General features: G+C 44.9%; 1 protein-coding gene across 2 annotated transcripts in view; it reads left to right on the forward strand.

Annotated features, from left to right (window-relative positions):
• Positions 1-14,092, forward strand: part of MGAT4D (MGAT4 family member D) — a 106,080-nt gene that overhangs the window by 83,710 nt on the left and 8,278 nt on the right. For both annotated transcript variants that reach the window (XM_090036498.1, XM_090036497.1), the window contains exons 9-12: positions 1,503-1,633; positions 6,872-6,979; positions 9,438-9,631; positions 13,982-14,060. In XM_090036498.1, the coding sequence (XP_089892624.1) occupies positions 1,503-1,633; positions 6,872-6,979; positions 9,438-9,631; positions 13,982-14,060 (512 nt within the window). The remainder of the gene's footprint in view (positions 1-1,502; positions 1,634-6,871; positions 6,980-9,437; positions 9,632-13,981; positions 14,061-14,092) is intronic.

Consider the following 14,092-nt stretch of genomic DNA (forward strand, 5'->3'; position numbering starts at 1 on the left):
AGAGGCTGGGGAGAAGCAGCAGCAGACAGGAAGGTGAGGAAATGGTGGTGGCAGTAGCAGCAGGCAGGTGGGAAGTGGCAGTGAGCAGCCAGGTGGGAGTGCAGCAACACCTGGGTGGGAGTGCATGGCCCACACCAGTGCCCTGAGGCCAGGGCAGGCTGGCAAGAGCACAGAGCCCAGGCTGGCAGGGGCTGTGTAGAACTGGGCTGCCCATCCCAGCTTCATAAAGCCCCCTCAGCCTCGGGCTCCGTGCTCCTGCCACCCCAACCTGGGCCCCCATGGCCCTTGCCCCAGAGCACCAGCGCAGGCCCTGCGCTCCCACCCACCTGCCACTGTGCTCCTGCCCACCCACTCATTGCCACTTTCCCCCTTGCCTGCTGCCGCTTCCACCCCCATTCCCCGTCTTCCTGCCTGCAGCCACCACTCCTCCCCAACCCCCACCTGCCCGCCTGCCACTTTGGCACCATGCAGTTCCTGGCTGCGTGGCCAGGACTGCAGAATGCAGCAGGAGCCAGCCCGGCCCAACCTGGCCCCAAAGACTGGGGTGATTGCTGGCAGTCCTCCCCTTCCCCTGTTCTTAGCTGAGTTTGCACTCCTGGAGGGAGAGAGGGCAGGTGAACAGCCCCAGGGTCGCCAGGCCAGAAGCCACTGCTAGGCAGGACATCCGGTTGGGGATGGGGCACTGGGACCGAGCCGGCCTTGCTGCTGCAGCTGCAGCTGCTGGGTCCTGCCGCCTGCTTCTCCTGGGTCCTGCCAGTGCTGGTGCCTTAGGCAACCACAGGCAGATAACAATTTTCTAAATTTTTTATGGGTCCTGCAGGCCAGATAGAATGGCCTAACTCTGGCCTGCAGCCCGTATTTTGCCCACCCCTGCAGTAGTGTGTCATTAACGCAGCTATATTGCTAGTGGTTTTGAAATCAGCATGCATGGAGTGTCTCAGGATAGCAGTGGTGTTTCTCAGCAGGGTATTGCTTTTCACAGCACTGGTTTTCAACAGCGAGTGCCTTATCCATGAGCTATATATTTAAGTCTCTTTTTGGAGTACTGAGTATTTATACAAAATGGAACATATCTGGCAAGATAAATTGAAAAGACCCACCCCAGAATAATAGTCACCTGGGCTATGAATAGCCCCAGGGTTCAAGTCCTTGCTTTGCCTAATTTAAATTTGTACTTGAGTCTGGATCTTCTACACTTTAGGTAAATGTCCTACTACCAGGCTGTTTACTACTTGCTTTCTTTTGGCAAAGCTTTTAAAAGGTCTTCGCTTTGTCTCAGTGTAGTACGGGAGAAAAAAATGAAATCTCAAAACTATGTAGGACAGAAAAACTTTTCTATCCAGCACAAAGCTGATCCTATCAAAGTGCATGACGTAACTCCTGTTGTGTTAAGTAGTGTTGGAATTTTTCTTTGTGTTTGTGTATAGAAGGAAAACACGAAGTGTGAGAGGTAGACCACAATAATCCATTTAAATATGTAATTTTTTTTATTTTGCTTTCAGGAAAGTTGTTTAAATCTGAAGACTTGCCATTCATAGTAGAGTTTTTTTTAATGTTCTACAAAGATAAGCCGATAGACTGGCTCCTAGATCACTTACTCTGGGTTAAAGTGTGCAATCCTGAAAAGGATGCAGTAAGTATTTCCATACTTTTATAAATAAGTTACAGTAGAAAGATCATAATTATAACATGATTCTCTTTAAAAAATGGAGGCATAGAAATCCTTAGCAAGGAGATGTATATAATGGGGTTTCATATGGATTCAGAGGTTTATTTTTGCAGTCAGTTAAGAATTAGGACTTTATGTGGCATATTATACTGATGTTTAGTTTATGATTCTTAGTCATCTGAGAATACTAGCACACTAGGGTACATTTAAATATTTAAGTATATAACCATATATGTATTTCTAATACAAATAAAAGCAACCCATTTCAAAATCTAACTTGTTCTGACCTGTTTATACTGTTTACCCTTTATACTTTTCTCTGTGAAGGAAGTGAAACTTCCTTGTGTTTCACGGTTTTGTGTCAGAAGTTTCTCTGTAGTCTGTGTTTGCAAATAATGCGGAGAAATGTTGAGAGTCAAAAGAACCTATGGCACAAACTGCTTTTATTTAAATTTACATAAACAGTTCTGGATTTTACTTGCTAAATTAGAGCAATTTCTACACTTCCAATATATCAAGTGGCCTGTTAACTGATTACTTCTATAATAGTTTTCAGAGGCTATACTACTGTCACATCAATTTTCACTTGTTTAAATAGCACTTGAGCATTCTTAGTCCCTATGCTGTTACAGAGTCTAGTGTTTAACACACACTGGGCGCGTCTACATGAGGCATTTACTGTGGAGCTGACTAATTAGCTCCACAGTCAAATGTCACCACCTACACTTGTGGCCCTGTTAGGTTGCAGAAGACTAATAAATTCTGCCACAGGGTAGTCCAGCTAGACACAAGTATAACCCTGTGGCAGTATTGTTTCATGTGCAGTTAGTTTGATACAGTAAATCACCTAAAGAACAATAATGAAGTTACCCTCCAAAAGCTTCATGACATACAGAGAAAAAAGCACAGGACTAGAGTCAGGAGCTCATGCTTTCTAGCTTTCTCACCCAGTGGACATGTGTGCACACTGACAACATGTAGGGGGTGCACGTGCACCACCTAACAGTGTCGGTGCACCCCCTATGAAAAGGCGCCACTGCCACTGTTGGCCACCTCTGCCACGAACACCATTGTCACCCCTACCACTGACACCACTGGCAGCGTCTGCGGGTGGTTGCCGACCCCTAGTGATGGGACTGGCTGGGTCACAAGAGTGCTTCAGTGAGGGGCTAGCCAGCAGGGAGCCCCCACACTGAAGCGCCCTTATGCACCAGCCAGTCCCTCCATAGCACATGGAGCTTGGTCAGAGCAGTCCGGGCTGGCAGGGGACCTGAGGGTCAGCCTGTCAACCCAGAGCTGCTCCGATGGGGCTTCACATGTTTCAGAGTGATTGGCTGAGGCAGGAGGATGCGTCAGTGTGGGGGCTGCCTGCCAGCTAGCCACACACTGAAGCATGCTTGTACTTCAGCCATACCTGCCCCCACACATGGAGGCCGGTCAGACCACCAATGGGCTGGCAGGCTGACTTCCTCAATATGCTCTGGAGTATTTTCATTAATTTTCATTAATTCCATGTGTAGATATGCCCACTGTCGTCTTAACCCCCCATCTGGGGTAGGTCCTCCATAAAATGGATGGCTTACTGCCTACAGAGGAGCAACAATATTTTATCTCCCTTGCTGTTGTTAAGGTATGCTTGGTTTGATTTGAGAATGGGGTAGTCACAGTTCCCACTCATACGTATTCTGCATGTGTGCTATTTTTGTTGCTATTAAAGAAATGTGGTTGTATGTGAGAAAGATATATATGGTAGGTGGAATTGGTGAGAGAGGAGCTGAGCAACTGGGTTAAAAAGGCTTGTTATGATGAGATACTGAACATGAATGTTGGGGGTGGCAGAAAGCACATTTCTGTAAGATTCAGCAGTACAAAGGAGACTTAGTGCTGCTTTTGTCAAGCAGCTAGATTTCCTCACATTCTCAGCTTAAGCACAGGGCAGCAGAGGCCAAAATACTGCTATTGCTCCTGAGGCTCATAGGATGGTTCGTTCTTGTTTTAAATTAGAGCAAGTTTAAGACAGCTCTAATTTGTGCCAGGGACTGAACTTTTCTCCAGTTTTCCCAATGTAGTGGGAGATGGAGAGATGTCATACACTGACACTTTTACCTCCCACAAATATTTCTCAAGTGCACTGAGCTCAAATCCTCAGCACTGATTCCTTTGTTTTTATTCTTTAAAAAAATGAAGCTTCTATTTCTTAAGGTTGTGAATCACATTGAAACCAACACTATGTCATCTTTCTAAGTGCAAATGGAACAAATCATGTGACTCCTCTGCTAAACCCAAGCAGAGAGACAACTGCAAGTTCCTAGTAAGTTTTGCTTCTGTTGTTCGCAGTTTTCTGGCAAGTGGTGAGTTTTGCCAGTTTCATCCTGCGGCTGGGAAAGGAATGAACACCATCAGAAACAGGCACTCTACTTATTCAACAGGAATGCCATAAATGGGAACTGGGGGAGCAGTAAAATAGCAGTTACATTCCCCACTCCCCTTCCCCCAAGCAATCCTACAGCAGCTTGAAAGGTGGAGTAGGATTTTGAAAAGGCATCTTTGCCACCCCTTTGCCAAGCATCTGAGATTCTTTCAAGAGTAATGACGCGTTGCTTCCCTGGTAGGAGCCCCTCAGTCATCTATCTAATCTATCCCTGCCTGGAATGTTTAACCCCATTGGTAATAGGTGTTTGCTTGATGCTTCCTGTCCTGACTGTGTGTACAAGAGCCTTTGTAGATGCAACCACAACCTTTCACCTAACGTCGGATAATACGGATTCATGAATCAGCACAGCTATTTCAACAAAAATGTGAAAGCTCATATAATTTTTGTTATTAATCTGTGAAACCTTGTGTTCTCTGTGTGAATCCAGTAGCTTTCCAAATTTCCACTGCAAAATAGAACTGTGTATTTTTGCATCAAGGTTTTTCTAGCAAAATTTTGATCCCCTTTTAAAGTAAACAGCTGCCAGTGGACTAATTTGCATGCATTGTTTTTTTTTTAACCCCATTTTGCTAAACATCTGCTCAAGACAGCTATAAAAATACTTAATCTATTTATACATCCTCAGCTAGTGTTGAACATCTAATTAGTACCTCATATCAGATTTATGGTTCACAGTCAGTCAATTCTTTTTTTATTTGATCTAGTTGCAGCCTTTCATCACTCTTAGCTTTTACTATTGCTGATAACACTTATGTAACACCTTTCATTCATAGAGCTCAAAACACTTTACAAACCTGACTAAATATTACTATCCACATATTAAATCTGTGGGAACTGAAATAAGAGATGTTAAGTGATTTATCAAGTTTGTGCAGTAACTGGGCAAGTCTACATGAGATGCTGTACTGCGCATTAGACTAATCTAATGCTCAGTAAAGCATCTACATGTGCACAGCAATTACTGCATGGTAGATTAATTTCAAGCACTGTTTGCTAATACAGGTACTACAAAATGGCAAATTGCTCCTAGTCGGCCCAGGCAGTAGGGGACCAAAGCTGCTCTAAGCCCCAAGTCTTAGGGGGCAGAGGGGGCTGTTCTGGCTCCAGGGGCAGCTTCATTCCAGCCCCCTGGGGTTTGGGGCCAGCCCCAATATCTCCACTGCTCAGGGGGAGCTGCCTCCAGAGCCAGGAGAGCTCCCACCCCCCCGGGCTCGGGGCCAGCCCTGATCTCTCTGTGCAGCTGGAAGAGAGCTGCCTTAAGAACTAGGACAGCTCCCCCTGCCCTCCAGGGCACTGGACCAGCCCCAGTCTCCCTGCATGGCTGGGAGGGAGCTGTCCTCAGAGCCAAGACACTTCTCTCTGCATCCCAAGGCTCAGGGCCAGCCCTGATCTCCCCACGTGGCTGGGAGAGAACTCCCCCCCAGAGCCAGAACACCTCCTCCCTCCCCTCCCCTGGAGCCCAGGCCTGATCTCCATGCCCCCTACCAACCCAGGGCCTCCCCCAGAGCCCCTTGCCAGCCTGGGGCTGGCATCGGGAGGAGCCCAGAGCTCCCCATGCCTGCTGCAAGGGGACAGAGCACAGCAGGAGCAGCTCTGGACTAGGCTGCTCCTCTTGGGCTCAGTTTGCTTCTGACATGGGCACACATGCAAATGTACCCTAATACGCCTGAATATTCTGCACAGAAAATTCAGGCACATTAATTGTACGTGTAGACATGTCCAGTGAGTGATAAACCTAGGAGAGAACCCCTGAGCTCCTGACTCCTGTGCTTTCTTCTCTGTATGCCATGAAGCTTTTGCCATGTGCTTTAGGTGATTTACTGTATCAAACTAACTGTTCTTTAAATCAAGGGGAATCGTGCATTTCCCCAGATACGAGAATGAGAGAGCAACAAAGAAGTTCTTATTAAAAAGCAGATACGGTATTTTCATTGCTTAATATGTCATTTACTTATGGAAAGTTGTATCTAAATTAGAAAAGCAGAATTAAAATGGAGTGCTGGAAAGTGCCAGGTAAGCTTTGAGATGATCCAGTATAATATTCCAACAATCATTTGCATCAGACTCTGCAGGAAGAGCTACAATGATCCTGATTGGATAGTTCAGGAGTCTGCAGCAGGGTCATTGCTGGTGACTGCAGAACATACTGAGAAAAAAGATAGAGTAAACCCCAAAACTGAAATGAAATTTGTTAAAAATAGAATATATGGTAAAACAAGAAAACACAGGCAGAGAGAGGCTATAGACCTCAGCTCTAATTCCGCAACCGTTTTGTGAGTACAGGAAGCCCTCGCTATCTGTGGGTTCGGAATTTGTGGTTTCAAATATTTGCAAATGCCAAACCCGCATCTTAAATGCACTTACAGGAGCTCCTCGGGAGCTCTGTGCTTGCCGCTGCCAGGCTCCCGCCGCTGCTGCCAGGCTCCCACAGTCACCAGCGCAGCTGTGCCCCACCCCACCCCAGCCGCCGGGGGCACTGCATTCATGATGTTCATGAACACAGTGCCATATTTGCGGATTTCGCCATTCACGGGGATCTCCAGAACGGATCCCCCACGAGTGGTGAGGGTCACCTGTAGTCCTTAATCTGCAAGGAATCTCATTGGGTTACTCATCTAAGGATTACTTGAGCATATGAGTTATGAGTCTGAGGCCATAATTTTAGCTTTGTAGTGAAATTAATATTCCTCTGATAAGCAATCTCTCTCTCTGTTTTTTAAGAAATAAACAAGAAAATAAAATATTTCCCCCTTTTATTTTCTTTCCAGAAACACTGTGATAAGCAAAAGGCCCATTTGCGTATCCGTTCTAAGCCTTCCCTCTTTCAGCATGTGGGATTTCATTCATCTTTGGCTGGAAAAATACAGAACTTAAAAGTAAGACTTCTTAGAGTTTTTGTCCTCCTATTTGTGAATTATTTGGGTGAATTCTAACTTGTTTTAGTTCAAAGTGAGAAATGTATATTTGATAATAAATCTTATGCATAGGAGTTACTAATTCATGGAGGACAGAAAGGAAGAGACTATATTAATTAGTCATCTAAATTGCAGGAAGAATGTAACATCAATTTGGATATCCAACAGTATCTTCCATGAGTGGAGTAGCGGCATCAGTAGTAGTAGTAGCAATTATTGCCATAAAATCAAGGAAGGCTAGTCATTGACCCAGGATGCCATTATGCTGGGCAATGTACCAGACCCAGACTGACATTCTGTGGATTTTTTTCTGTCAGATTTTTTTAAGCATCAAAGCAAAGGGAATTTTTAATGAGATATCTGAAGAAGAGCAATAAAATGGTTGTAAATATTCACAGGGAGCTCACCTCCAAGTGTGAGGAAAAGCTTAAAAGAAAGCACAAAAGTGCTGTTTTGAAAATGCAACAAGTGGACAATTAGAATTGGGGGTTTATCTCTCAATCTCAAATGAAAGTTGAGAAAATAGGTAGAGGCTGTGAAGAGCCTTGACATTCTCAAAGCAATGGGACAGAAATGAAATAATAGCTTTAGCTGAATAGATGATTAGGAAAAGCTTTATTTTTAAAAAAAGGATGCAGAAAGAATCTACAAATTTAAACAGCCTTGATGTGAAGACATAAAGGACTAAGTCACACATGATGCCCAAGTTATGGGTCTGAGTGACAGGCAGGATGGGTGGTAGTGTCCATATTGATGAGAGAGAGGTCGGGAGTAGAGGGGATTAACTTTGCTGAGCCTGTTTTAATTATGTTGAAATTATAAGTGTGACTACTTGTCCAGAAAATGTCAGACAGGCTACAACAGATTAAGCTTAGACAGACGGACTTGCCTGGAAAAGAGGTAGACTTTCCAGTTGTTAGCATAAAGAAGGTATTTGAATTTATGTTTGTAGATAATCTTAGCCAGAGATAAGTATAAAGGGAGACATGAAGTATCTAAGGCTCCTATGGGAAACCTCCTCTGAGAAAAATAAAGGAGGGAAATTAAAAGAACTTTCTAGAGAGTACACTTGGAATGCAGAAGGGATTAGAAAGGTTGGAGAGGACAAGGTCATGGAAACAAAGAGAAAATAAGGAAGAAGGATGACAAAAAAGGAGCACTGTTGACTTTGTCAAAGGTCAAGGAGGATGAGACTTGAGTACAGATTCTGCCATTTGTATAGGAAAAAGTCATTACAGACTTTTAGAGTACAGGCAGTCCTCGACTTAATATGTTTCAAGTTACAATGAACGGCACTTACAGCGTTTATAAATTGACACCCTGTTTCGACTTTCTGATGTCAGTTTTGACTTTACGACGCTTGATCCAAAGCCATGCCATGTCAGCAAGCAAGTTTGCTGCATCACCCATCTCCCTGGACAACATCTGTCCAAACTTCCTTGGACACTTTCTTTAAGCAAGCAGACAAGACTCCAGAAAAACCGGCAGGCAAGACTCTTGAGAAGATTCCAGCCAAGAGCCCTTTAAAAAGTTCAGCAAAGTCACCTCAAAGAAGTTCTTCCAAATCAATATGATTGCTATTTACAATATAAATACGTTAATGTAGCTATATTACTCATCTGTAATTGATTGAGTACAAAATTCTGGGATATTTTTGTGAAAATAGGGTACCAGGCCTTGGTTTAGGACCAATCCCCCATTTATAACATTGTTCCAGTGGGAAAATCGGTTCTGAGTTATGACGTTTCGACTTATGACACGGTTGTCAGGAACCAGTTGTCTCGGAAGTCTGAGGACTGCCTGTAGTTTCAGTTTAGAAGAGAGGAATGTCACACAAAGATAAGCTGTGCATTCACCAAGCAAGGAAAGGAAAGGAAGAAGGGATAGTTCAGTAGTTGGAGTGACAAGTGAATTTTTCAGTTCAGTGTCCTAGTACTCTTTCACTTAAACATAAGAAAAACTGCCACCTCTGAAAAGTCTTATTTGTTAGGCTTAGATAACCTTAGATCATTAGTACCCAAACTTAGATACCTTGGCTTGATTCTCATTCTACCCAAGAATATTTTCTTGAGTGTCATGGGAAAATGGATGCCCTCTGGCACCCTTTCATCCTTGGAGGTTGCTCACTCTTTGTATTACCCAGTATTAGTAGTGCAGCACAAAGCAGATATCCACCTATATGGTAAAGGTGGTACTCACAAAACCAGTAGCTCCCATAGTTTTATAACTTATTGTTTAGTCTCTGATTTCGTTCATATTCACCATTTAAAACATAAATATCACATCTTTACAGGAAAATAATATAGACATTATTTACTTTAGATGACTGCCTTATTTGAAAAATTCTTTGAGATCTAAGGCATTTGAACATTGAATTTTGTCTTCATATGTAATATTACATCTTTTTTGTATCTGACAGGATAAAGACTTTGGCAAAAATCCACTACATAAAGCACATGTTAACCCTCCTGCTAAAGTGACTACTAGCCTAAAAGTATACCAGCACTATACTTTAGAAAGGGCTTATGAAGGAAAGGACTTTTTCTGGGCATTTGCTCCAGTGGCTGGAGACTATATCCTCTTCAGCTTTTTAGAACCATTGACAGTAGAAGGGTAAGTACTAAATGCTATTGAAGGCTTCTTGCACCCTATTTTGGAATTGATTGAATCCTGTCAAAATACCAGTTCTCTATCACTTACATCAGCCACAAACTCTTTGAATAATGTATTTGTAGTCAACTGCATTCTTCTCTCCTTTAACTCCCTAAAACATTCTTTGTTTAGGGCTTATGAATTCCACACCTTTTATAAAAAACACATAAATTATAGTCGATTTGGGAAAGGAGAAGGACAATTTCCATGATTTTAGTTTGTAGGCTGCACTCTAGATCATATGGATACTTACTAGTAGACCTACCCAAAAAGAGATCAGTATGAAGACAATGGGGAAATAATGAAAACCACATGACTAAATAATGACAGATATGTCACTAATACTAGTTTTTGTATTGATTTGTTTATTTATTACTACTACCATTGCACTATTTAGTTTATACTTCCTTTAGAGGACAGTCAGGATTTGTAAGCTTTAAGATCTTTCCTTTAGGGAAGGACTTTGAGGAAGGTAGCAGAATATGCACAGGATTTCTAAGCTAATGTTGGTGTAAGTCAGGAGTAATCTGTCTGACTTAAATATAGTTGCTGCCGCATAATACCACTGTGAGATCAGAACTGGGCACATAGTATTGTGACTACCTTGTGAATCACCTGTTTGGTGATATTTATAATAATGCATAGTTATATTTAAAATGTATATAGTTTCAATATTTAGCACATTAAGATTAATGAATATATGCTAATTTTATACCCTAAAACAGTGGTGTCAAACTCATCTGTCCGAGTAACCTGAGCCAGTCCATGGGCTGGATCAGGCCTATGGCCATAGAGACCCATTGCCTCTTCACCCCAGTCCAGATTCAGTCCTCACTATGGGATCTGCACTGCATGCAGTGTACATCCGGGGGTGGCTGGGGCAGGTGCCACACTACATGCAGTGTGCTACAAGCAGCATCCGCAGCAGCTGGTCCAGGACTGTGCTTCATGCAGCACCTGCCCCAGCCAGTTCAGGACTGGTGTTGGATGCAGTGCTTGTGGATCCCCTGTGCAATTCAGGTCTCATACTGACTGGAGCAGGCACCACATGCAGCACAGTACCTGGGGCAGCCAGAACAGGCGTTTCATGTGGTGTGGGTCCTGGCCCTGCCTGTGAAACTCCTCTGGGTCCCTTGCACCTCCATGATTGGGGGTTGAGTGGGAAGACACAGGCTTCTACCCAGTGCTGCTCCACTACTCCAGTGTTGCCAACTTTTGAGATTTTATTGTAACCCTGGTGTTTTTTGGATTTTTTTCTTAAGGCCCAGCTTCTGGATTAATATGAAAGTGAGAATTTCAAATTGTTTTTCTTTGTTTCCCCTTAGCCCTATGTGTACATAGAAAGAAATTACAATGTAAACCTTAAAGACCCCAGAATCTGAAATAAAATATATATGTATATATTTTTTGTCCATGATCCTGGGGTCTTTAAGGTTCACATTTTAATTTCATGTATATTTTTTTATGTATGTATGTATGCAGAGCCATCTCTAGGGGTGTCTGTGGCTCAGGGCATATCAGCCTGTGTGGGGCCTGTACGAGGGGGTGGGGGATGGTGAGCAGCCAGAGCACGAAACCACACAGCACACAGTGACCACAAGGAGTGGTGGCGCCCTCAGAGGGGCCTGTATGGCACTGTCCATGGTGCCTCCCAAAGTGCGGAGTGGAGGACCTGGGACAGTCACCTCGATTCACCCTCACCCGCAAGGGATGGCTCTGTATGTATGTATGTATTAAGCCCATAGGTGTTTTTGTTCTGATGTACTTTCTGAATGCTTCAAGTGAAAACACTGTCATTTCACACAATATATAATTAACTATCTGAGTTAATTGTTTTAGCTTTTATGGAACTAGAGGGCTGCCATGAGCAGGTGGTCTTGAAGCAACATTTCAACATCTCAGTAGTTTCAAAAGAAGTAAGCATTAATCCACTGTCTATGGCCTGTGCAAAGTAGCTAGTATTCGCTTCAGATTCGGTTTTGGCCGATTCGGGGGACAGTGATTCGATTCAGTGATTCAAATCACTGTCCCGAATCTCACAGGCCCAGCCCCCACCCACTCTCCCTGCCCAGCAATGGCTCCCTGCCCACCCCAGCTCCTGGCGCTTTGAAAAAAAAAGCCCCATTCACTGGGTGCTGCTGGGCAGGGGGTGATTCCCACTGCCCCATGCTGCGTGGGGGGCTCTTCCACAAGTCCCCCCCTGCTGTCCCAGCCCCGTATGGCTGCCCTGCCCACCCCAGCTCTGGCTCTTTAAGAAAAAAAAAACCCCTGCAGTCACCAGTTCCTGCTGGTGCAGGGCAATCCCCACTGCCCTGCACCTCATGGAAGAGTCCCCCAAGGCCGCTGCAGGCACCAGTGAGTCCGGGGAGTGGGTGGTTGGTTGGGTTGTTGGGTGGTTTTTTAAGAGCCGGAAGCTGGGGCAGGTGGGGCAGCCATGGGGGCATTGGAACAGTGGAGGGGGGCAGAGGGCTCTTGGCAGAGCCCCCCATGCAGTGTGGGGCAGTGGCGGGCAGCAGGGATTGCCACCCCACCAGGCAGCACCTGGTAAGTGTGTGTGTGTGGGGGGGGGGGGGGGGGGTTTAAAGCACTAGAAGCTGGGTGGGTGGGGCAGCCATAGGGGAGCTGGGAAAACAGGGAGGGGATGGGGCCCGGCAGGGGTCCCCCCATGGTCCCCTTCCCCTCCAAATTGAATCACCACCCAAGCTTCACACAGCCATAGTCTGTAGACAAAATGAGAGGCGTGTGTGCATGACACTTTAAAGAGGGCTAAATGCTTTTGCATTGCTTTAATGGTGTCGGTGTTTGCACATGTTGGCGGCGTATTGTGCATTAATTCCAGCCACTGTACAAAATTTGGCGGCGTAATGCACCTTAAATAACTTGGGGCACAGCAAACTAAAACTCCTTTGAGGAGTTTTAGTTTGCTGCTCCTACAGCCACAGAGCAAAGCACTGGGCTCCATGCAGCTCCACAGCTCTGCAGGAAGCCCTACAGGCAGCCTGACAGGAGCCCAGGAAAGCAGCTCTCCCCAAGAAAAATGGTAAGCCTGATCTCCCCTCCCCTGAGCCTGCCTGAGTTGCGTGGGGGGGCTCCACCCACCTCAGGCAGTCCCGGGGGGGCACTGCCCCCATGGAGGGATGGCAGACAGGTGCTGCCTGAGGGTGGGTTGCTGCTACCACAGGGGGAAACACCAGCACCTGCACCCCACCACAACTCAGGGGCTGCTCCACCCACTGGCAGCTCACCCTCCCCTCCCCACCAAAGAAGCAGGTAAGTCAGGGGTGTGTGTGCACAACACAGGGATTTAATCAGTCCTAAATTGAAGCGGTGTTTTTTAAAACTCATGACTTCAATTTAGGGCTCCTGTTTCATCTACAAATGCCGTATGCCTGAGAAGGCTCGAATTACCATGGGAATGGAGAAGAAGTCAGTGTTCTAGCTTGGTTGAAGGTGTTCCATGTGTGCCTGCCAATATGGGTAGGGTAATGATGATATGAGACAATGTGACATCCCGGACATTGCTCTCCACCCTTCCCCGCCCCGTCCCCCAAGTTAGTGGTGCTCCTGCAGGCAAAGGTGGGGCAGAGCAGTCTGGTACAGCTCTGGTATTCTATTCAGGCTGCTAAGGTAGTCAATTGCCTGTTAATGACTCATTGTTCGTTACTTTGCAGGTGTTAACAGTTATTTCCCCTTTATAATGGCCATTCCACTAATCAAGCTAACCTATTTTGGAGCAATTTTGCTGCCTGCTAGGTCTTCCTATTTCATAGCTCCTGCTGCTCTGCTTCCCTGCCCTGCACCTGGGACACTTGTTTTAATTTTCACCAGCTGGCAGGGACCAGCCTCCAAAATCCAGCTAAACTGGGATGTATGGTCACCCTAAATCTGGGGGATGTAGGCCTCAGCTAAGTTTTGGATATATATATAATTACTTTGGTTAGCCTGTAAGGTGTAAATCTACCCTGCCTTCTACATGATATAGGCTTGTTAGGGATCAGGGTCTCAGTGAGCTAGTGATTCAGGCAACAGTTATTTTGCCTGGCATCTAAGCACCGAAAGGGGGAAAGGGTAGTGATAACTCAGGATGACTACTTTCATGGTTTTCAGGGTAGGTTGCTTTAAGAAGATATTTTGTTTTAATTTTAAAGGCTATAACTGGCTACAAATATTAATGTCTGCCTCTGTCCTCACTGATTTCCTCATTAAAGTGTATTCAGAGTTGTACTTCAGAAGTGATTCTTGGGATTTATTCACCTACAAATTTTCTCCAGTATATAAAACATACAAAAATGACACAGTTCTTATTGGCAGGTACCTCTTTAAAAGTGGAAACATAGAACACCCTGGTGACAAATTGAATAACTCTACTGTGGAAGCTTTACCTGCTGATGTAAGTGTCTTACTTGCTACTGAAGAACACAA

The sequence above is a fragment of the Crocodylus siamensis genome, chromosome 2 (assembly GCF_052110815.1).
Source record: "Crocodylus siamensis isolate JL-2025a chromosome 2, ASM5211081v1, whole genome shotgun sequence".
NCBI classification, from domain to species: Eukaryota; Metazoa; Chordata; order Crocodylia; family Crocodylidae; genus Crocodylus; species Crocodylus siamensis.